Source organism: Trachypithecus francoisi, unplaced genomic scaffold (assembly GCF_009764315.1).
Source record: "Trachypithecus francoisi isolate TF-2019V2 unplaced genomic scaffold, Tfra_2.0 Lachesis_group15, whole genome shotgun sequence".
Taxonomy (NCBI): domain Eukaryota; kingdom Metazoa; phylum Chordata; class Mammalia; order Primates; family Cercopithecidae; genus Trachypithecus; species Trachypithecus francoisi.
The window spans coordinates 81,729,705-81,754,262 of record NW_022681460.1 but is presented as its reverse complement, the minus strand read 5'-3'; the positions used below and the strand labels follow the sequence as shown (position 1 = coordinate 81,754,262).

The following is a 24,558-nucleotide window of genomic DNA, read 5'->3' as shown; positions in this document are numbered from 1 at the left end:
CAATCTTCTGTGCAGGAATTTCGCCCCACCGCTTGCCGCCCCCGCGACCGTGAGTGGGAGCTGGAGGAGCTCGGGTCCCGCTGCCCGGGAGCACGCGGAGCCGGGCGACCGCGGTGCGGCGGCCGGGGAGGAGGGGAAGCGGCGGGACTCGGCGCGGGTCGGCCCCGCCGCGGCCGGGAGCGGGGTTTGCGCAGGAAAAGGCGCCGCCGCGGCCCCCGGCCGCCCCTCCCTGGCCCCGGGCTCCCCGCCCGCGCGCCTCCCGGGCCTCACGGCGCGCTAGGCGCACCGCGGCGGCGCGAGCGCCGAATGGGAGCTGCCGCCCTGCCGGCCCGGCAGCCCGGCGGGCGGCAGCCAGGGCGACCGCGGAGGCGGCGGGCAGGGCGCGTGCGCACTGCAGGGGCGCCAGATTTGGCGGGAGGGGGAGTGTCCAAAGCTCTTTGTTTGATGGCATCTCTGTTTACAGAGTTTACACTTTAATATCAACCTGTTTCCTCCTCCTCCTTCTCCTCCTCCTCCGTGACCTCCTCCTCCTCTTTCTCCTGAGAAACTTCGCCCCGGCGGTGCGGAGCGCCGCTGCGCAGCCGGGGAGGGACGCAGGCAGGCGGCGGGCAGCGGGAGGCGGCAGCCCGGTGCGGTCCCCGCGGCTCTCGGCGGAGCCCCGCGCCCGCCGCGCCATGGCCCGAAGACCCCGGCACAGGTAACGGGGAGCCCGGCGGGCGGCCGAGGGCGGGGGCACGCGGGGGCGCGCGGGGCGCCAGGCTCCTGGGAGCAGGTGGGAATTCGTTCCGGGATCATCTGAGGGGCTGTCAGACCCTGCCAGGACCTGGAGCCCCAGTCTCGGCAGCAGAAGCCGCTCCAGAGACTGATGAAATGGAAGAGTCTTTGCGGGAAATGTATCCGGACGTTGGGAAGCACGCCCTGAGGCTCATTTTGCAAGTTGCATGGATGGGGATACATTTTTATTTAGGGGGAAAAAGAAAGCAGCACGTTCCAGCCAGGGGCAGAGCGGTGCCCACCAGCCCCGGGGACCCCACCAGGCGCCTGGCTTGATGCCGCGGGTGTCGGCGAGGGATCCGCAGCGTAATTGCTGGATGCATTGAGATATGTTTGGACTTGGAAGTGCAGAGCATATGGCAGATACAGGGAAAATGCTGGATTGTTTAGTAGCTGCAGGTAGTTCATTTAAATTTCATTCATTCTTTATGGAGGCGAAGACCAGTGTCAGCTGACAGGCGGCTGAAAAGCAGATTTTAGGGGGATAAAGGGGTCTCTACTTTTGCAAATTGTCTTGAGACCTGGTTTTGGAGGTTCGAATCATTATTCTGTGAAAGGCTTTATTTCCACTGCAAACATTGCATGCGCACCTACACGCGCCGGCGTCGCACATGTCACTGCACTTAGGGAGGCTCGCCGGGAAGATGGGTGCAATCCCCTCACATTTTTGGCCGGACAGATGGGAAGAGGGAGAGGAGGAGGAGGAGGGAAATCCTCGTCCGAACTGTCAGTTGCTGGCTCCCCAGCCTCCACCGGCCTCTGGACTTCCCCAGCAGCACACGCTGGGGGCTCCCTGCGAGCGGCGGGTGCCGGGGCTAGCTGGGGGGCCGTCGCGGTTGCCACTCGGCTCAAGGGGACCGAGGCCGGCAGCACCTAAGGCCGCTGCCGCGCAACCAGGACGCGATCCCCGCGAGCTCTGCCCCTAGGCGAGAGGTCCCTGCGCGGCGCGCACACGTGGGTGCGACTGAACGCCGCGCCTCCTCGCGTCCTCCTTCAGCCGCCTTAGGTCGCCCCGGCCGAGGCGCGGTGAACGGACGCACCCTCGCGAAGGAGTTCTAGGGAGAAGTCCGTGGAGGCAAAGCAAATCCTTTCGCCTTTCCTTAGGTTATTTTATTTTCTCCTACTGGTTTGTTGTTGAGCCTGCAGGCGCTGGTCCCCGCGGGGCGCTGAGAAGTTGCAAAGAGCGTGGGTGGAGACCCTGAAGCAGCACCCGCGGGCTGGGCTGGGCTGGGCGGGGAGCAGCGCTGGGGCTTGACTGGGCTCTGAGGACTAGAGGGCGACTTGGGGGAGCCCCGGGTTCCCCATACCTCCCCCAGAGCCTGGTCGCGCGAGGAGGTGCTGCCCTCGAGGGCTCCACTTTTCGCCTTTAGGACTTAACAGGACAGCTACTGGGGTCGGCTGTATTTTTTTTTTTTTTTTCGAGAGCTGAAACTGGCAGCAGGAGGAGGGAGTCGGGCAGGGGTGCTGGGAGGAGGCGCGGCCGAGGCTCCGCGCCCCAAGGTCTCGGCCGCCCCCGCGGGGCGGGGCCGCGCAGGTTCCCTGAGGCTCCAGGTAGCCCAGAGGGGAGGCGGTCGGGAGGGGCGGGAGCCTTGAACCTGCCTCAGGGGGAAGAGAAACCCGACTGCGGGCTCGGAGCCGTTTCTTGCAAGGGCGAGCGTCAACTCGGCAGGGATTATATTAACCAGGTCAGCGAAATGAGTTTGAACCCCTCCGAATCACAGTAGCGGCCACAAGGCACTTCCTCCCGCTCCCCTCCCTCTTCCCAACCCCCCAGCACCTCTTTTCTTTTTCGTTTCTTTGCACGGTTTGTTTCCTTGACAGAACGTAATATTCATAGTTGTACTCTTGTAACCACACCGGGTCTAGCAGGTGGGGAGTAGAGTGCATCAACCCTGAAATCAGCCTTTGAAAGTCCTCTGACTGTTGGGTCTGAGATCTCGTCAGAGCAGATAAAGCAAAAGTTATTTCAGGTTCCTTAGAAGAAATTAATCATGCTACTAGGACGACTTAGAGCAAGCAAATCGCATGCAAAGTTCAAAGGCGAGCCTGGGTGCCCAGCCTGGCAGGGAGACTCAGGAACTAGGCGCGTGAGCAGCCCTGGACTCGCCTCGCCCTGCTGCGTCCTGGCCCCTTCAGGTCCTGCAGAAGTCATTCTCCACCTTGCCTCCAAGACCTTGGTTTTGTACATCTTTGCCTCTGTGCTTAGCTTTTAAGAGGCACGGAAGGACATGGGGGGGTCATGTATTAGCGCTGGAAAGTACCTTAGAAATAGGATCCAAGCAAGCCCTTATGTAAAGGCGGGGAACTGAAGTCTTGAGAGAGAGGAAGTGATTTGTCCAAGTCATACAGCAAGGTGGAGGCTAGACTAGAACCTTTGCCTCCAGAACCCTAGTCCTGTTGATTCCCGTGCTCTCACCTGACGTTGGCTGCCCCCTGCGGGCGGCTGAATAGGTTGCTTGTTCCTGGGTTGTTAAACTGCTGCCGAGAGAGAGAGGTGCTCAATGACTGCTCTGAAAAAAATATCCTCAGTTCTGAAAATGTGACCTCTAGATCCAGCCAAACCTGAAAAGTTAATTCGACTTGAATCTATGACTGCAGTTTCAGATTCCTCTGGTTTTCTTGGTGCCTCTCACATTTCACAAGGGACTGCATTTGGGGGCTTTCCAAGGAGTTCCCTATGAATCTTTCAAAAGATGCAGACTTACACCTCTGGGCTTTATAGCTTTTTTTTTTTTTTTTTGGCTTTATCATATCGTGTTTTATATTTTTGTAATTCTTGTTCAGAAGTTGTTTAGTGCCCCCTTTTGACAGTGGAAACAGAACTAGGCTATTGTTTCAAAACACAGGCACTAAATGAAGGGAATTATTACAGATTATAAATATATATTTCCTGGAGTTTTATTTGGTAGTGGTGGTGGTATTTTAAATTTGGATTACATCATGTCACCATACAACCTGGACTATCAAATTGTTGCTTAAAATAATAGCTTTAAATTATGAGAACCCCCAATTCAGGATTTTTGGTAAGCACTTTAGCTTGACTTGTAGGGGGCTGGTAATATGCATATGTGAGTTAGTTTGGGAAGACAAAACCTGTAATGAATATAACTTTTCTTTTTAAAAACGATGATTTACATTATGACATGGCTTTATATCATTGTTTTTATTGGTCTTAGTTTAATGGGTTTCTCAACATTTCTATGACAAATTTTAGTGAAGTTTCTAAGATAGTATTTTTCCTATTTTTTATAAGAAAAACTATAAAATAAACTGTAAAATTATTGTCATCTAATCAGTGTGTGATTAATAAACAGTAAGCATAGAGTTATATCTTCAAAAGTCATAAAATTTCCTAGGTTAACTAAATAAAAGAAAAAGCTTTTGAAAATAGTAATGGATTCTTTTAAATCCATGGATTTCTTCTGGGGAAATCCCTTCTGGATTAGGTTACATTTTATAATATTTCAAACACTATTCTATCAGAGACAGAAAAAACAAGAGTAAGTAAGACTCTAACAAGTGGCCTAATTATTCACTTAGTTACTCTAGAAACTAAGTATTGTAAACATGGGCACAAGTTGGATCAACCAGGCCTGGAGTTGTGAGCAATTTGGTATTAATTTTATTTACAAAACATTAAAGTTTGATCACTCAATGTTCTTATCTTTCCTTAGGTTTTAAAATCCTTTCCTCTTAGATTCTCCTAATCCTCTAGACTTTATGGGATTACTATAATTACGTTTTGGGGTATATTGCTTCTTGATTTTTTTCTTTTTTTAATAAAATGAAAACCCCATTGGAATAGCATAGTTGAATTGTTTATTATGTTTGAGAAATATTATTTAAACGAGGTGACAAATGCCAAAGATTTTGAGTGTTCATGTGACATGGGTTCTTGTTCCTTTTCTTGTCCTTAACCTTAAGTTTTCAACTTAAACCTTCACTGGTTGGAAGGTGGCCAAATGTGTAACTTGTCCCTGGTCTAATAGTAACAGCAGGTTCAGACATGCAGGGGAATAGGAAGGTGCCAGGTCCTTGGCCGTATCTGTGGATACCCATAACAGCAGAACCAGTTTACAATACTAGAGCAACAGAATGCAGCAAACAATCTTGTTGTGGAAGTTTTCAAAGTTTTGTCTTCATAACCTTTGAAAAGATTGTTGAGGAGTTTTGTGTAAGTTTTGTAATCCAGTAGTAGTCTAAATCCTCTTGTTTCAGCCCACGTCTACCCATTCTTATTTCTGCAGCATATATAGCAGTGACGAGGATGATGAGGACTTTGAGATGTGTGACCATGACTATGATGGGCTGCTTCCCAAGTCTGGAAAGCGTCACTTGGGGAAAACAAGGTGGACCCGGGAAGAGGTAACTAATCATTTTATCAAGACGCAGAAAATAGATAGAGTGTATAATTTATAAAAAACAAAATTTCAACTAAACTACAGGTGCTCAAGCTCATTAGCAGCCTCTTTGAGATCTTATTATAGCCCACATGTGCAGCGTGCCCTACACCCCCCACTCCATTATATTATCCATTTCCACATTATTTTCAGTTCCTTGAAAGTCCTCTTCTTATTTTAGGCTTCGTCTATGTTTCCTTCTGCCTGTTCAGTTCTCACCCTTTTGTCCTGCCTCTTCTTCCTACTTTTACATCACCCATGAAGATATCACCTCTTCTGTGAAGCCATCCCTGGCTTCACCAAACAGGATTGGATGCGTCCTCCTGTGATCCCATGCATGGATGCATGTTCTACTTTATTGTTGCTGGGACATATATCCCTCCTCCAGCTAACTGCAAGTCTGTTGAGGGCAGGGCTCAATGTCTATTCATCTTTGTGTTTCCTGAATTCACAAGTACTTGACTCAAAGTAGGATATTAATAAATATTCTCTCAATAAGTGAATGACTTGCTACTCCCAAAAACAAAACAAACAAAAGAATAAAACACAACACTCAGAGAACTCATCTTTTTGCAGTGTATTCATTTAATATCCTTGATATATTTCACAGAGCCATCTATATGAAGGTATGTTTTAAAAGCATCCAATAATGGTTGGAGACATATCTGCTTCCCCTGTTTCTTTTTCAGCTGGCTTATCAAAAGTTTGATTTTGTAGGAATGAAAAAATATTTTAGAAGCAAAATTATTAATATGTGGAGAAAAGTTTCTCTAACGTTCTCAAACATTTTTGCAACTAATTTTAGATGATTCACGTTACAATAAATGGTCTTGGCTCTTCTTCAGTTTCACTGTTCTCTGCTTCATTTAAACCAGAGCTCCTTTTAACAGGCAGGTAGGATTCCCAGAGAGGCTCATAGGAAATTCATATTTTACCTATTAAGAGTGTCCACTTGGATAATCCTTATGATACGGAAGTTCTGTTGTCAACATTGGTTTCCTAATTCTTGTGTCTGTGTTATACCGGGAACCTCCATTGTGTGTGAATGTTACCTTTGCAGAAACCTAAGAAGGAATGCATTTATAAAGATACTTATGAACTGGTAGGATTGCGAACAGCATATAAACTAAAAGAACTGATTAGCTGGAAATGTTTAATGTCTTTTATGTTCTAATACATTTGGCCTATCTAAATCTAACTAATTTTCTTATATAGCCTTCAAGTTTAATTTTAAAAATGATCTTTATTTCTTTATAAAAGGTTAAACTAACTGGAAATATTCTATTTCTTGCTCCAGATCCTATTTATTACATAGGTAAATGTGTACTGAATCTAGCACTGGAATGCATTTTTTCCCAACAGAGTAAAGCAGTTATTTGTAATAAACACTCAATATATGCCAGGCATTGTGATAAATGTTTTGCAAAATTGCCTCATGTAATCCCCAGATAACCCTGTTAATATCAGCTTCATGTTAATAAATTGCCTCATGTAATCCCCAAATAACCCTGTTAATTTCCACTTTATAGATGGCAATACTAAGGCCCAGTAAAGTAAAATGGTATACTTGCTTTACACAATTAATAGTTGAGTCAAGATGCCAACTCTGATCTGACTCTAAATAAATCTATGCTTCCAAGTCAGAGTATTACATTTATATCTGCTGTATTTGGATACTTCAGAGAGATTTTTTATTCTAGATTCGTTCCCTCATTCACTTTAACTTGAACAGAGTTATATAGTAAATGACTGATATTTTAGGATTACCTTTAAATGTCTTAGGATGAAAAACTAAAGAAGCTGGTGGAACAGAATGGAACAGATGACTGGAAAGTTATTGCCAATTATCTCCCGGTAAGTGAGTAATTTTTTCTTATAACAAAAGGAAAGCTTCTCCCAAAGATTTCTATAAAATATTCTAGGAGGGGTTATTAAGATAGTGTATAATTTACTCATGTTTAAGAAGTGGGAGAAATGCCCTACCCATAACTTACATTTTATATTATAATGCGTATAATTGGGATTTCTAAATAGATTAATAGAATTTAGTAGAATCGATTATTATAATTTAGATTATCAAGTTTTAAAAACAATTGCTTCTTGTTTTATCTTTTCATTTATAGGAAAATTAGTATTTTGATGGTTTGTTACATGGTAGATGATTAAACTTGATGTTTCCTCCAAGTCAGTTTTTCCTAAATTCCCTATTTTTGTCAATAGCAATACTTTTTGGCATGAGGGTTTAAAATTCTGGAGACCTTTCTTGACTTACCACATTCTCCCAACCCCTACATCTAAGCAGTTACTAAGGACCCTGAAATTCCTTTATAGTCAGTCCCATCCTTTTCATTCTCATGGCTGTGCTGAGGTTGGGCTCCTGCCCTCCCATTTGGACTACCGTATAACTTCCTAACTGGCTTCCCCACTTGTAGTTTTCCATTTTTCTTTCTTTTTTCTTTTCTTTTCTTTCTTTCTTTTTTTTTTTTTTTTTTTTGAGATGGAGTCTAGTCACCCATCTATCCCTCATTACTTACAGGCTACAGAACATCCTGTCACCCAGTCACCCAGGCTGGAGTGCAGTGGCGTGATCTCAGCTCACTGCAACCTCTGCCTCCCAGGTTCAAGCGATTCTTGTGCTGCAGCCTCCTGAGTAGATGGGATTACAGGTGCCCGCCACCATGCCTGGCTAATTTTTGTATTTTTAGTAGAGACAAGGTTTCCCATATTGGTCAGGCTGGTCCCAAACTCCTGACCTCAAGTGATCTGCCCACTTCAGCCTCCCAATCCACCTGCTAGGATTGCAGGCGTGAGCCACCGTACCCAGCCAGTTTTCTACTTTCCCGTTCATCCCAAACACCATTGGCAGGTGGAACTTCCTAAAATGCAGCTGTACCTTATCTTTTCAAAACCAACCACAGTGACTTAGAATCTCACAAATTAAGTAAACTGCCTTGACCTGGCACACAGAGGCCCCCTCTATTGCCCCAGCTTACAGCTCCAGTTCTGTTTCCTACTTCCTCTCTGTAAGCAGGTTTGCTTGAATTTATTTCTGCTTTCCCTCCTCTGGGCTTTTGCTCCTGGTCTTCCCACCTCCTAGAATGTTCTCCCTTTACGTCACCAATTAAAGTTATGTCCATTCTTCAAAGTCCTTATGAAGAGCTCTTCAAGACTCCTCCCAAGGAAACCATTTCTCCTCCTAAGAAGATGCTTCTCTCCTCACTTCAGTATCATTTATTTTGTTTTGGTCTTTTCTTCCAGATGAATCATATTCAGCCTCTATGATAGTCAGTTATCTACTTGTCTTTTCCTTCTTATAAGATTACAGACTCCTGTAACGTAGGACCTATCTTTTATGCATCTTTATTCCTTCTGCAATATAAATACTATGGTCCTGAATTGAAGCACATCTCTTGTTTGAATGGGAAGCAAACTTGAGTCTTTTATGGTGGTTTCTGTGGAAGCCTGACAATATAGAATCTGTATCAAGCCTTAGGCCATGTGGATACTCTGCAAAAGTATCTGAGGTTAAGGTTAAGTTGGCAGGCACATGTGTAGTATGATGGTCCTTTAGATCATGTGGCAGGAATGTTTCCCTCAGGAGGCGGAGTGTCTAATTTTAGATGCAACTTTGATGTATGACTTGCGTGTTCTGTAGCCTGTAAGTAATGAGGGATAGATGGCTCTAAACATGCTCTAAAATTTCACTGCATATGGTCTATGTGTGATTCCTATTACAACAAAAAATTCACGTCCTTATCACATCATATCTTTATGGTGCTGCATACTTTATTTGTCTAGAATCGAACAGATGTGCAGTGCCAGCACCGATGGCAGAAAGTACTAAACCCTGAGCTCATCAAGGGTCCTTGGACCAAAGAAGAAGATCAGAGAGTAAGTTCTTTCTTCATTGGTGTGTGAATCATAATTAAGAATATTCCCAAAATGCTGAATATTTTCCTATTTGAGGAAGCAGGTAAAATGGGCAAACAGGAAGTAGAGGACTCTATTCCCATATTTCCAGTGAATGAAAGCAAATTTCGGAAATTTTCTAAAGATCTTGTAACACTGCAGAATGATTATACTGACTCATTACATAACTTTAAAACATAGGTTATTTTTGTGTGTTTATCTGAAGGTGATAGAGCTTGTACAGAAATACGGTCCGAAACGTTGGTCTGTTATTGCCAAGCACTTAAAGGGGAGAATTGGAAAACAATGTAGGGAGAGGTGGCATAACCACTTGAATCCAGAAGTTAAGAAAACCTCCTGGACAGAAGAGGAAGACAGAATTATTTACCAGGCACACAAGAGACTGGGGAACAGATGGGCAGAAATCGCAAAGCTACTGCCTGGACGGTAATAATATGTCAAAAAATATATTGATCGGGAAGAATGAGGGAGTGGGTATTGAACATTCTGCTTTAAATGTATGGTGAGTAAATTATATTTCATCAGTCATAAGTGTTTTATTAGGTAAACCAGCTACATAGCTTTTAGAGATTGAAGACATCTTAGAGTTTATTTGGTTGAGAACTTCCAGGATCCGCCTAACAGTAAGCCCTGGGTGAAGACATTTAACTTTCCCCAGCCTCAATTTCCCCATTTCCAAAGTGAATCATACAGGGCCAGTGTTAAGATCAAGTAAAATGAATGTCAAAGGACTTGGTAAACTATAAAACTCTAAATGCCTAGAAAGAAACTGAAGACAGTTTGTCTCTCTAGCAGTTCACATAGCTGGTTAAGTGACTCAAAGGAACTCAGCTATCATTTGCCTGATAACCATCATTCATTTCTTTTAATGTTTTTTTTTAATTATTATTTTTTAGAGACAGAGGCTTGTTCTGTCACTCATGTGTGACAGAGTGCAGTGGCATGATCGTAGCTCAATACATCCTTGAGCTCCTGGGGTCAAGGGATCCTCCCACCTCAGCTTCTTGAGTAGCTAGGACTACAGCTGCACCCCACTACACCGAGCTGATTTATAAGTATTTTTTGTAGAGATGGGGTCTTGCTGTATTGCCCAGGGTGGTCTCAAACTCCTAGCCTCAAGCAATCCTTTCGACTCCCAAAGTGCTGTGATTATAGGCATGGGCCACCATACCTGGCCACCATTATTCATTTCATTATACCACTTTGCTTAATTTTTTACTTCGTTGATTAAAGAAATAATGTATTTCTTGAATTCTCGTACTACTTCCAGGTTTTTAAATAATGGTCAGGGTAATAATGCTTTCTTTTTAAAGAACAAGGCAAGAAAATGACCTCATTATGAGGGATTACTATGGAAGCTCATTTTTGTCCCATTTTTCCCACTTAAATAGTATATAACAGATTTCATTACTTTGGAAAGCAATACTTTTAATGATAAATCTTGCATTAAAATGATGTAGATAGAAAATATTAAAAATAGTTTTATTCTTGAGCTTCATAATCCAGGAGAAAGTTTATGTAGTATTCTCTAGTGATGCTCCAAAGCATTTGCACCCTTGTGGTTCAGTATAAACTTAGAAATTTTAAGAGGTTGGTAAAAAAAGGCCTTTACTCCCATATGGCCTGAGAGGATACACTGCTGATTCTTCTCAAAATTAACAGGGCTATTGAACTTCCTCTTTCTTTAGCATACATTCCCCCACCCCCATTGAAATAGAAAAAGGGAGGCTTAAACGGTTTCTTTGAATTGAGAAACTGTTTTCCTGAGAATGGAAAGACTTTAGAAAAAATGCGTTGCTGTTTGAAAATATACTGGGGTTAGGATCTTTCCCTTTGGGATCCCATTTTCCACTCTCATCTCTGTCTGATTCGAAAAACAGTTGGGGTAGCTTTCAAAGGGTAGGAGGTTTTTTGGTCTCAAAAGTTCTTGCTGGTGCTTTGAGAGATAAAGAGTGAAGTATTCTTCATCAGCAGCATCTTATCATCCACTAAACTTCACCATGTCCCTATCGTGGTGTGTAGGCCCTGCTGTGCCACATTCAAAGGAGTAATTTCTCCAAGGCAGCTGCAACTTTACATTGTGTTAGAGTCTTGTACCGCGACTGGTCAGAATAAACCTGAAGCGTTAATTGTATTGAACGTACTCCTTTACCAAGGAAATGAAATGGTTAAAAGATACTGATATTTCTAGAAAACGACATGCATTCCAGATTGTGTAATTAAGAGAAATCTATGGATTTCTAACTAGGCACTAGAGAAAGCCTGATCTTAGGGGGTGGAGAAGAAGGAAACAATTAAAAAGAGAAAACAACTATTAGGCCCAAGGGAAAGGTCACTGTTAGAAACAGTTTTCTGTCAATTCACTTTAATCTGAATTGAAATTTTTGTTTGTGAAATTTGTGTGATATATTTCTGTGCAGAACTGATAATGCTATCAAGAACCACTGGAATTCTACAATGCGTCGGAAGGTTGAACAGGAAGGTTATCTGCAGGAGTCTTCAAAAGCCAGCCAGCCAGCGGTGGCCACAAGCTTCCAGAAGAACAGTCATTTGATGGGTTTTGCTCAGCCTCCACCTACAGCTCAACTCCCTGCAACTGGCCAGCCCACTGTTAACAACGACTATTCCTATTACCACATTTCTGAAGCACAAAATGTAAGCCATTCCTGAGAATCTAGTTTAATGAGAGAGATGATTAGTTTAGCTCCAGGTAATAATCATACTTTGCAGTTGTATACTTTTCAGAGAACTTTCCTGAGCATGATCATGGCCAGTCTTCACCTATGCCCTTTGAAGTAGATAGGATGTAGGTCTTGTTTGTTACCCCTGGTTTATGTCTCCAGAAACGAGGATGGCAAGTGCTTTGCCCAGGGTGACACAGCTCATAGAGATAGTGCTGACTAGAAAATGAGCTGTCTGATTCTAACTTGCTGCTTCAAATCTAATTGGAAGGCAACCTTTGAATGTAAATTTACTTAAGGTACTATTGAAGAATAGGGGAATGGAGTCGCATTTGTAGATGTAATGTTTTTCTCTTCCAAAATGAAAAGGGAAGGTAGTATTATGTTTAAAGAGGAGAGAGTTTGACACTGAAATTCAGCGGTTATGGTATGTTCCATTCTGGTAGTGATCAGGCAGACATGTCTTAATTTATTCACTCAGTAAATGTTTACCTTCTTACTCTGAGTCAGGAGCAGAACTTTGTGACATTCATTTTCTGATGTCTCCTTTCAGTTTCCATTGGATCAGTGTGATCCCTTCCTTATTTCTAGTATTTACATTTAGGGAAAGGGATAATCCATAATAGGTGGAAAAAGAAGAAGAAAGGGGAAAAAAATCGAGAAACTTTAATCTTAAGACCAACAATAATAAATGATGAAACGTACCCAAGAATAGAGAGCTCATATGCAAATTATATGCAAAGCATGTTCTTAAATAGTTTTTATTCTTCTCTGTTCATGGATTTGACTACAAACTTTACAGAAAGGTCTCAGATGAATAAATTGTCATAAATCCTGTGCTTTTTATTAAAACTCAAAATTATTCCAAGAAAAAAAAAAATATATTTTTTTGAGACGGAGTCTCGCTCTGCCGCCCAGGCTGGAGTGCAGTGGCACCATCTTGGCTCACTACAAGCTCCGCCTCCCGGGTTCATGCCATTCTCCTGCCTCAGCCTCTGAGTAGCTGGGACTACAGGCGCGCACCACCATGCCCAGCTAATTTTTTGTATTTTTAGTAGAGACAGAGTTTCACCGTGTTAGCCAGGATGGTCTCGATCTCCTGACCTCGTGATCCGCCCGCCTCGGCCTCCCAAAGTGCTGGGATTACAGGCGTGAGCCACCGTGCCCGGCAAGAAAAATATTTTTATTTACAAACAGCTGGTACCATCAGTTTTTCCCATAGAAGCAATTTTCAAACATTCATTAATGTATTTTAGAATATATTTTTTGTTGTTTTTTCATTGTGTTTTTCTGTAATTAAGGAACACATCCCAAAATTTAAAGTGCTTGTCAACACTTCCCAAGGATTGATGAGGACTTTACATTTTTTTCACTATGTTCCTTTAGCTGTTCAGCCATTTCAAAGGCCTGGCGAAATTTCACATTAAAAGGTTTTTAAAAATTGTTTAGTGTATTTTATCAGTAAAGTGTTTTTTTCTCTCAGTCCCAGAACAAAACCTCAGCATATGTAGCCTGAATGATGTGGCCTTTGTTTTGTCTTTTCCATCTAGGTCTCCAGTCATGTTCCATACCCTGTAGCGTTACATGTAAATATAGTCAATGTCCCGCAGCCAGCTGCCGCCGCCATTCAGGTAAGATCATTGATCATTCACTGTTCAAAGCACCACTTTTAAGAAATGCTTATTTCTTTCATCTAAACACATATTTTCACCTGAGCAACTGAAGTAAAAAGGAAAGGGAACATGGAGAGGAGAGCAGAGTCTTGGCCAGCAATCTATTAATCTTGTCTTCTAGAATGAGTTTGCTCTAGAGTTTTCTGATTCTTTGATGTTGCAAGATGAAATAACTCATCAGTCAGCATCTACTCTTCTCTGAGATTTCACATCACTCCCTTAAGTCTGAAATAACATTCACAAAGACTTCTGTAGGAGCCAATTTGGTTGGTGTTGTTTTCGCAGTGAGGCTCTTTGGGCTGTGTGGTACCTCATGACCATATTGGCTACACTTATTGTATTTGCAGCTTCCAGTCAGACCTTTGTCTTTATTTCCCTTACCTTGTAATTTCAGAGACACTATAATGATGAAGACCCTGAGAAGGAAAAACGAATAAAGGAATTAGAATTGCTCCTAATGTCAACTGAGAATGAGCTAAAAGGACAGCAGGCGCTACCAGTAAGACTGTCATCATGTGCTTGAATGAGGGGATAGCAGCTTTGCCTCAGTTTACCTAAGCACTCTTCTCTTCTAAATATTACACTTACCAAGGCTCTATATATCCTTTCAGAATGTCTCAACACAAGAAGTTGCTTGTAGTAAAATATAGTTTGTATCAGAATATATGCTGATTAAATTGGAAGCAGTCTTTTTGTAATTGCAATAAAAATGCAATATCCACTTATGATTGTTATTATCAATTTTGTTTTCTTCAGAAGGACTATAATCAGTTTAAAGACTAGCAAAGATAAAATGAATGAAAATCTGCATTTTCTACAGAGCTATGTATATGGTACATTTTGGGTTTTTTCTATTATTTTGTTAACCTATATTTTCATATTTTATAATTTCAGATATGATTTGATGCATGTTCAGTATATACATGTAAAAGGTTATATATAAAACCTCTTCATAAATAATATTAGCTGCTCTCTTTTATTTGCATGTGTGAAAGTGATGTGGGCCATTACTGAATTCTGACATCTTCTTTAGTGACTGGGCAGCCAACTGGGATGGTTCCTTGTGCTTTGTAACATATATAGTTAACCAACAAAGACAATAAAAGAGAAGTGATGCCCAGTAGGTATTCCTAGGGGTAAATTTATTTTTGTTAAATAATAAGATGATTATGTGCACATGCTAGTTCGACCACTTTTTAACTTTAGTTAATGTTTTGCAATTTCTCCTGCTGTGTGGTCATACTGTAAGGAGACTTCTGTTAATTTGCTCTTCTGCTTTCCTAACCACGCTGATCTGGCAGTGCTTCACTGCATCAATGCAATCTGTAGCATTAGAAAGGGATAGAAGCAACAAGAATATGTGCAGATCAAAGCAACTCTGCCTCCTGAGTCCTCTAGCTTTTTTGTGGTTAGAATGCAAATAGGACAGTTCTTCAGTTCTTCACTCACAGCAAGCATTTATGGACCTTGGCAAATTATATTAAAGTGGAATTTTAAGACAATACGAGAATTATACTTTGAAATATAGACCTATGATTTGACATTTTTACAAAATGATAGCAAGGTAATCATAATAGTAGGTACAACCTCTAGCACTATTAAAAACAGGGTCTTGCATTGATAAAAGGAAACATCTTGACAACTGTTTCATAGGCGTAAGTTTGGGATGATGCAACTACTCTTATCTTTCCTCCAACAGCATCTGATACCTTGTGCAACTTCATTGCTAAGTTCCTTCTCCCTTTCTTCTCTCCTCTCTTTATTTCTACACCCTTCCCCCTTCCTTAGACACAGAACCACACATGCAGCTACCCCGGGTGGCACAGCACCACCATTACCGACCACACCAGACCTCATGGAGACACTGCACCTGTTTCCTGTTTGGGAGAACACCACTCCACTCCATCTCTGCCAGCGGATCCTGGCTCCCTACCTGAAGAAAGCGCCTCGCCAGCAAGGTGCATGATCGTCCACCAGGGCACCATTCTGGATAATGTTAAGAACCTCTTAGAATTTGCAGAAACACTCCAATTTATAGATTCTGTAAGTAAAATTGTGAAGGGAAGTTAACGATTCTGGAAGATGAATTAGAAAACCCATTTCTTAAATCATTGCCATTTTCTATAGCCAAGATGTTATTAGCATATATTAATGTAAAGGTAGAAGTATGATTTTTATCTTCATTCATATGTTTTTTCAAAGATCTGATTTCATAGCCTACCGAGATGAAAGTATTTATAAATACTTACAAAACAGAACTTTTGAAGGAAGAGTTTTTTTTCACATTTTCACACTTTTCCTTCAAAAGTCATATTTTTAAAAATAGTCAAATTGATGACTTATAAAGCAGAGCCTGGATTATGGGAATGGAATGGTGTTTGATTTACTTTTAACTTTTTTTTTTCTTTGCTTCATGGTGCTTCTCTAGAATTTTGTCTTGCTTTTGAACGGCACATTAAGGGTTTGCTTACTCAGAGCTGAAAGCAATCTTTTAGTGTATTTGAAGTGATAATCAGCTCCTTGGTCATACCTGGCTCTTTCCACAAAATGCTGATTATTGATTACTAGTCCTATTGCTTCACTGAGATGAATCATCTTTAGTGAAACAAATTTGTATTCAGCACCTCCTCAGCAAACACTTGGTTCCTTTCCCAGTTGGTTAAAAAGCATTTATTGCACTCATTGGATAGGAGATGACCATTGCCATAATATGCCATCTAGAAAAGGTCTTCATTTTGTTTTCCATTGCATGCAGATGTAGAGTGTCGGGAGGTCCCTGCAGCACGTCAGAGGGCCAGCCTCGAGGCAGCCTGCTAGACCCCGCTCTACTGCGGTATAACAGAGCAACTGCTCATCTTGAAGCTGTTGCTCAAGAAGCCAAACCAATGGGCCCAGTGTTTGCTTTGCGTTGAGCATCTCTCTCTCAGTGCTGTGTTTCAGGTGATGATGGCACACACTGTCTCAAAGTTCTGTGCCTCCCACATTGTTTCAGGATTCTTCATCATGGTGTGATCTCAGCAGTTTTGAATTCTTTGAAGAAGCAGATTTTTCACCTAGCCAACATCACACAGGCAAAGCCCTACATCTTCAGCAAAGAGAGGGCAATGGGACTAGACCTGCAGGAGAACCTAGCCCAAGGGTGAACAAACGTATGTTGAGTGAGAGTTCACTTGACCCACCCAAGGTCTTACCTCCTGCAAGGCACAGCACAATTCCGCTGGTCATCCTTCGAAAAAAACGGGACCAAGCCAGCCCCTTAGCCACTGGAGACTCTAGCTCCTTCATATTTGCTGACGTCAGCAGTTCAACTCCCAAGCGTTCCCCTGTCAAAAGCCTACCCTTCTCTCCCTCGCAGGTAGAACACAACTTCTGCACAGCTGTTACTCATTTTCAACAGACACCTGAGCCTTAATAATCTAGAAACTAATACTTCGGAACAAATGACTAATTACTGCTGCCTTCGCTGATTTCATTCCGTAGTTGAATCTAGCTGTTGCTAAGTTATACTGCCTCCCAAAGTTTAGGCTGTCTGCAGGCTAACTGTTGATTTCGGCATCATTCTCTCTCTTTTACTTTTTGGGTGGTTTTGAAAGATAGTTGCATGAAACATACTTTTATTTCCTTCAACATTAGAGTTTAACATTTCTGTCCCTTTCTGTTTCTCCCATCTGATCCCTCCCTTTAAAATTGTTAACATCATTTCTGCCTCTTTCATTTATTCTTACGCGATTCACTGACCCAGGGGAGGAGGGAACCAAATTGTGTTTATATAACATTTGGGGTGCAACTAGAAAATTTAAAGGTTCCAATTCATCTTTAAGTGGAAGAGTTTGGGAGGAAGAGGAGAAACAAATGCTTAAGGAAGAGAACATATTTTTAATTTGTTTCTCAACATTGGCTCTTTTGAGTTGTGCCATGCTAGTGCACATTACTAGTGCAGTTTTTGCCAACGAATATTTTTATTTCATACAGCTTTTTCTAAGGCATGAAAATTACAATGCTTATCAGAGATTTGTGTTCCTAAATTATTTAAATAATTAAAATTAGTAGATAATTTGGTACTTTAAAACATTTTTCCAATTGTATCTATTGAATTTGTTTTAAGAACAGATTTAGGTATGATATAGGTATGTACATTTGGGAAACACTGAATCAAACAAAAAGTTAAAAGTAGGTTTCTTAGCTGGGCATAGTGGCATGGGCCTGTAGTCCTAGCTACTGGGGAAGCTAAGGCGAGAGGATCGCTTGATCCCAGGAGTTCAAGTTCAGTCTGGGGAATGTAGCAAGACCCCATTTCTTTAAAAACTTTTTTTTTAACTGCAGGCCTTCTCAGAGTTATTAATATGCCGTTGTGCCTTGTGAATTTCCAGGAGAAGATTACAATATGTTGTGTTTCCCAAATTTATTTTACCTTGGAATTCTTTATGGAACACCTAGTTTTTTCCCAGAACTTTAGTGTTCTGAGAGACACAGTTTATTATTCAAGAATTTTCCACATAATGTAAACCTTTTGTAATACTAATTTTGGTTCATATATTATTAAAGAGAAAAACCAAAGTATGAAAGGAAACTATTAATTATTAACTATTATTTTCCCCAAAATCACTAAAGCCTTTTAAATGTTAAGAAAGAACACATCTCTTGGGAGGCCGAGACGGGTGGATCACGAGGTCAGGAGATCGAGACCCTCCTGGCTAACACGGTGAAACCCCGTCTCTACTAAAAAATACAAAAAACTAGCCGGGCGAGGTGGCGGGCGCCTGTAGTCCCAGCTACTCGGGAGGCTGAGGCAGGAGAATGGCGTAAACCCGGGAGGCGGAGCTTGCAGTGAGCTGAGATCCGGCCACTGCACTCTAGCCTGGGCGGCAGAGCGAGACTCCGTCTCAAAAAAAAAAAAAAAAAAAAAAAAAAAGAAGAACACATCTCATTATCTTTAATTATAAGTGTCATTTATTGAGACTATTTTCTCACAGTTTTGCAAGTTTTTCAGCATTGACCCTAAATTTTATTTCTTGGAAACCACACCCAAATCTTGGGTGCTCAGTTGAAATAAAACAATACCCTAGTCAACATGACATGCTTGTTAGCATCTTTATTACTTAGTATAGTGGGTCAGTAAAACATTCTTGTTATCTAGGTGTGATTTTTAAATTGTGATTTTTAAATTTAAAGAATTGCCATCTCATCTAAGTAATTTTTTTCTTTTTCTCCATGTTTAGTTCTTAAACACTTCCAGTAACCATGAAAACTCAGACTCGGAAATGCCTTCTTTAACTTCTACCCCTCTCATTGGTCACAAATTGACTGTTACAACACCATTTCATAGAGACCAGACTGTGAAAACTCAAAAGGAAAATACTGTGTAAGTCTTTGGTTCAGGAAATAAAATTATTTATCTTATTTACTTATATTTAATTAATAGAATATAGTCCCCAGATGTCTGATCCACTTGTATGTGCATAATTTTACTGGCCACTTATATATAATCATGTCTATTCTCACCTTGAATATATCTGTCCTGGGCATATTTCCACTACCTACTGGTAGATGGGAAGATAAACTAAATTACCTTTGTAACTTACTCCAAAATTTCCTATCTATGCACAAGTAGTTTTCATAAAACTTATCCAGTTTGTTTGTTCCCTCCATAAGGCCTTCTTATGAAAGCCAGATTTTCAACCTCCTTTCCTCTCTAATTATAAGTTTCAGAATAAGAATGAGTATGATTTCTTACCTAGTTGTATTTTTATTTAATTTTATTTGTTTATTATTTATTTATTTTTAGTTTGTATTTTTTAATCTTATTTTTTCTTTTTGAATTTATGTGTAGATAGGACCTCTTCTGACATCCCCAGGAATATTATATGATTAGAAGCCAAGGGATGAGTAAGCAGTCATTTTTATTCAATAAAGCCTTAATCAATTCAGAAAAATGGTAGAGAAAGTGTGAATTATCAGAAACCTTGAAAAGAAATGCACTCTTATTTCGAAGTACAAAAAGTAAATTTTGAAAGGTTAATGTGTTTTGTAGTATGGGCTCTGTTTTCATGAATAGGGAAAACTGATTTGTAAATGACATCAGGTCTTCTTGATGCTCATAGTCTTATACAGATCATAGGCACTATATGTGTCTTCAGAGCCATTAAGGAAAGATGGAAAATCATTTAATGCTTTTATTCTTTGAGGTATAATATTTTGAAATATTTGAAAATATGTGATTTGCATATTCTCTTTTTCTTAATGAATAATATGATTAATCAGCATACCCAATTCCAAATCCATAACAGAGTTTGTTGTATTCAGTGGAAAAATATTAAATGTAACAGGTAAAGCCATGTAGGGACATGTATTGTTTTATATTGAGCCACTGTTTCTTTTCTTTTTAAAGTTTTAGAACCCCAGCTATCAAAAGGTCAATCTTAGAAAGCTCTCCAAGAACTCCTACACCATTCAAACACGCGCTTGCAGCTCAAGAAATTAAATATGGTCCCCTGAAGATGCTAGTAAGTTCTAGAAAAGTTCTTGGGTTTAGTTGATTTATTAGTCCCGTCAGAAGTTCTCTCTGATGCAAAAATACCCACTCTTCCCTTTAGCCTCAGACACCCTCTCATCTAGTAGAAGACCTGCAGGATGTGATCAAACAGGAATCTGATGAATCTGGAATTGTTGCTGAGTTTCAAGAAAATGGACCACCCTTACTGAAGAAAATCAAACAAGAGGTAAACACGAAATCCTTTGGAAGCAACAAGCTGAGAATCCTGCCCACTTTGTTCCTTGTGTGCAGCTTGATGTGTCTGCCATTGGCACTGTGCAACACCACCACTTTTCATGCAAGATTTTCATACAAGGTGCAGTGAAAAGGTACTGCCAGACTGTAGGCATCATTGACCTTTCCTTTGGGAAGCCAAGCCATCTCTATCTACTTCATGTTTGGACAGAAAACATGCTAGAGAGGATCAAGAAAAGGGAGGGAAACAGCTTTTTAATGTACTTTTAAACATTACTGATTATAGAAAGTTGATATTTCATTTTTAGGTGTGAAGAATTGGAATTTAAATTAAAATAATAGTATCTTTAATTCATTGTATTAAAAAAAGGGACTCTAACCTGCAAGGATCAAAGTTTTAGCTTGTTGGCCACAGTTGTTTCCCAGCAGGTTAGATACAGTGCTTCTTGAATTTATTTTCATGTAGAGATAAGTATTTGATATTTTTTTCGTGGTTAAAAATCTGATTTGCTTATTCAATAATGCAGAGTTTTACCAGAAGTATGATTAAAAGCCAGTCTTTTGTCACCAAAAGACCCTTTATGTCACCAAAATAAAATCCTTGACAGATACAACACTACTAGGTATATCATTAAAATATATTTATAATAGAATAAACACCTAGAATCAGAACGTTGGTTGAAAACATAGGAGCTTTATGGGCAGTAAATTTGGGAGCTAGTCACATTTTAAATTTGCCATCAGTGGTTCTTTGTTGAATCCAGAAGATAGAGCAAAATGAGCTGATAGTGTAAGTTAGCAACATAGTTTTATGTAAGTATTTGAGGGACTGGCCAGAAATATACTCCTGACTGTACATGTTTCATAGGAAGTTCTAGAAACAACAAAGCACTTTCTATATGCTTTCAGGTGGAATCTCCAACTGATAAATCAGGAAACTTCTTCTGCTCACACCACTGGGAAGGGGACAGTCTGAATACCCAGCTGTTCACGCAGACCTCGCCTGTGGCAGATGCACCAGTAAGTGTGCATTGGCCCCCAAGTTGTTATATGACGCTGGCGCCTCACACAGTCCTGTGTGTGGCATGTGGGGCTGCTGCGGTTTCAGCACTGCCTCTTTAAGGCATCTTATTTCTAAATACTCTCCTGTGCATGGTTTTTAAAAAATGATTATTAATGTAGAGTATAAAGTTGAGTTTTTTCATGTATTAGAAACATTGCAGACTTTTTCATTATTTGTTTTCTTATGATTTGAGTGCCTTTGCCATTTAAAAAAATCTGCTACATGGATATAAAAACTATGTTAATTTTTATATTTTCCTTTATTTGTCTTCTAAATAATATTGTCTTCTTGTTGTCTCTTGTTTGGTTTGTGTAGCATCTCATATGGTATCAACCAGTGTCTATAGCAGATGCCCAGTATTATACCCAATTGCTTTGGGTTACTACCACCATTTTTAAAGTTTATAATTTGTGAATGGTTGTCCTTATGTCTTAAGGAAAATCAGAGCTAATAACAACTGCTGAGATTTATTTAGTAGGTACTAAGTGGTGAGTACTATTCTAGGGGCTTTCACTGAATTAATTCAAATAATTCTCACAATTATCCTGTAAGGTTAATATTATTTTTATTAATTTTTATTTTTTTGAGACGGAGTTTCGCTCTTGTTGCCCATGCTAGAGTGCAATGTCGCGATCTCGGCTCACCACAACCTCTGCCTCCTGGGTTCAAGCGATTCTCCTGCCTCGGTCTCCCGAGTAGCTGGGATTACAGGCATGCACCACCACACCCGGTTAATTTTGAATTTTTAGTAGAGACAGGGTTTCTCCATGTTGGTCAGGCTGGTCTCAAACTCCCGACCTCAGGTGATCCACCCGCCTCAGCCTCCCAAAGTACTGGGATTATAGGCCTTAGCCACTGCACCCGGCCAGGTGGGAATTACTATCATTTCTATTATGTCAACTGGAAAACAGAGACACAAAGAGGCTTAGTCATTCGCTCAATATTATATACCTAATAAGGGATGGTGCTGGGTTGGAACTCAGGTCTTGTTCTAAATTCCCTACTTTTCACCATTTTTTACCAATAATTTATAGCTCTAAAGTATTGATAGTTCTATACCAGTATAGAAATAAAGTGTTCTGTCCCCAGAACTTAGTTAATCTTCTGTTTTGAAAGGCATGTATTTATTAATTCATTCAGCAGATGTGTTTCGAGTGCCTAACACATGCCTAGAATTCTGGGATCCCAAAGGAGCTTTGTGTTGTGGTGATGTTTGCCACAATGGGATTAAGGTTCAGACATAGTTGAGTTCTCCTTTTAGCTCGTAGTGAGGAGAATTTCTGGCAGATAACTGCGTAGTTTTATGCTAATGTGTATCATCTCATAGTAATCTACTCTCCACAGTGTTAGAGAAATGTTGGCTCTCATATTATCCAACCTCATTTAAATTTCAAATTATTCTCTTCCCTTTAGAATATTCTTACAAGCTCCATTTTAATGGCACCAGCATCAGAAGATGAAGACAATGTTCTCAAAGCATTTACAGTACCTAAAAACAGGTCCCTGGCGAGCCCCTTGCAGGTAATTACTATTCCAACATTGGTATTTTAAAATTCATTCGCTAAAAAACTGTCATCTTTGATGGCGGTGGTGGTGGTGGTGGTGGTGGTGGTGGTGGTGGTGCTGGTGGTCTGTTTTTTGTTTTCAACATTTTAACATAGAGGAGTAATGCTTGTATACTATTTCTTGATGTCTAGAAAAATCCAATAATTCCTTTTTGCTACTCATATGAGACATGCTAGAAATTTTTGAGTGCAGATTTCCCAAAGCATGATGAAATGAAACATTTCTTATTGTGACTAAGACTAAGATCATGTATTACACGTGTGTCACTATCTTCTGCCCTCAAATGTTTTATAAAAATATATCGATATAGTTTACTTTATGTTCCAAATTTTTTATTTTTTATGCTGTATCCCTAGGCAACCAAAGCTCAGAGACTGTTCCAATTTTAAATGAAGTCTGAAATTAGTCAGACAGAAAATAATTGCAATGTATTTGACTGTCAGAATAAGAAAGTCAACTGTCAATGTTGTGAGGCCAATCTGAAGTTGACCATCTGCTGTGAGGTTTTAATATCAAAAGAGATTTCCCTTGTAACCCTAAAGTGGGTGTGTATTGATGAAATATAACAAATTCCAAATTAATCCTGAGCCAAATGTAAATAAGAATGCAAATTTTGCTTCCCTAAATTATTTAAAGCAGTTTCTAACATTAAATAGCCCAATACCCAGCCACCTGCAGAGCCCTCTCTCCTCCATCCCCCTGTGCCATGCAGAGGGAAACTTCATAACCCTAGAGAAATTGAAGAGCCTGGATTCAGAAGTTGAAAGTCATATTTCTTGCTGTAAGTTAAATGGCACGATCATAGGATAGCAACCGTTGAGAGTCTGCCCATTCCCTTAAAGGGGTTTTCCATCCTTGTGATAGTTTCTCATTCCAAATTGTGAGAATCTTAAAACTTGCCCTGTTTAAGTATTTGCGATGCTTAGTTTTTCGGGTTTTGTTGTTGTTGTTTTGTTTTTTGAGACAGGGTCTTACCCCGTGGCCCAGGCTGGAGTGTAGTGGGGTGATCTCGGCTCACTGCAATCTCCACCTCCCAGATTCAAGTGATTCTCGTGCCTCAGCCTCCCAAGTAGCTGGAATTACAGGTGTGAGCCACTGGCACCCAGCTATTTTTTTTGTATTTTTGGGTAAAGACAGAGTTTTGCCATGTTGGCCAGGCAGGTCTCGAATTCCTGGTTTCAAGTGATCTGCCCACCTCAGCCTTCTACAGTGCTGGGATTATAGGTGTGAGCCACCGCACCTGGCCAATGCTTAGTATTATTTTGAAATAAGAGTTGCAAGCACATTTTGTTTAATTAAATCAGATTTATTCCTTCCTGGCCTTTCTCTGACAGCGGTTGTTTTGGTAAAATGGCTGTGGACTGGAGTGTGAGACAGGGAGTCAGTATTTATGGGGAATCTGGACACATTCCTATGTCAGTGAGTCTAGAGTCAGCCCCGTGTGGAGAAGACTCAGAATATCACAAAGAGGCTGGACGCAGTGGCTCATGCCTGTAATCCCAGCACTTTGGGAGGCCAAGGCAGGTGGATAACTTGAGGTCAGGAGTTCGAGACCAGCCTGGCCAACATGGTACAACCCCATCTCTACTAATCCCAGCTACTCAGGAGGCCGAGGCAGGAGGATCGCTTGAACCCACGAGGCAGAGGCTGCAGTGAGTCGAGATCGTGCCACTGCACTCCAGCCTGAGTGACAGAATGAGACTCCATCTCAAAAAAAAAAATCACAAAGAATTGGGAGATGAAG

The 24,558-nt window shown here is 41.0% G+C and overlaps 1 protein-coding gene across 3 annotated transcripts in view; it reads left to right on the top strand.

Annotated features, from left to right (window-relative positions):
- Positions 1-443: 443 nt before the first annotated feature.
- MYB (MYB proto-oncogene, transcription factor) overlaps positions 444-24,558 on the top strand; it is a 38,173-nt gene continuing 14,058 nt past the window's right edge. Inside the window, exons 1-15 of one of the 3 annotated variants that reach the window (XM_033235389.1) lie at positions 517-697; positions 5,022-5,139; positions 6,957-7,028; positions 8,973-9,065; positions 9,310-9,530; positions 11,525-11,759; positions 13,336-13,416; positions 13,853-13,957; positions 15,247-15,501; positions 16,451-16,813; positions 18,678-18,820; positions 19,847-19,961; positions 20,052-20,177; positions 21,095-21,205; positions 22,662-22,769. In XM_033235389.1, coding sequence (XP_033091280.1) covers positions 675-697; positions 5,022-5,139; positions 6,957-7,028; positions 8,973-9,065; positions 9,310-9,530; positions 11,525-11,759; positions 13,336-13,416; positions 13,853-13,957; positions 15,247-15,501; positions 16,451-16,813; positions 18,678-18,820; positions 19,847-19,961; positions 20,052-20,177; positions 21,095-21,205; positions 22,662-22,769 — 2,169 coding nt within the window. In that variant the 5' untranslated portion in view covers positions 517-674. Of the gene's footprint in view, positions 698-2,177; positions 2,460-5,021; positions 5,140-6,956; positions 7,029-8,972; positions 9,066-9,309; positions 9,531-11,524; positions 11,760-13,335; positions 13,417-13,852; positions 13,958-15,246; positions 15,502-16,450; positions 16,814-18,677; positions 18,821-19,846; positions 19,962-20,051; positions 20,178-21,094; positions 21,206-22,661; positions 22,770-24,558 lie in introns of those variants that run through there. The other 2 variants (XM_033235387.1, XM_033235386.1) reach the window with 2 other exon arrangements.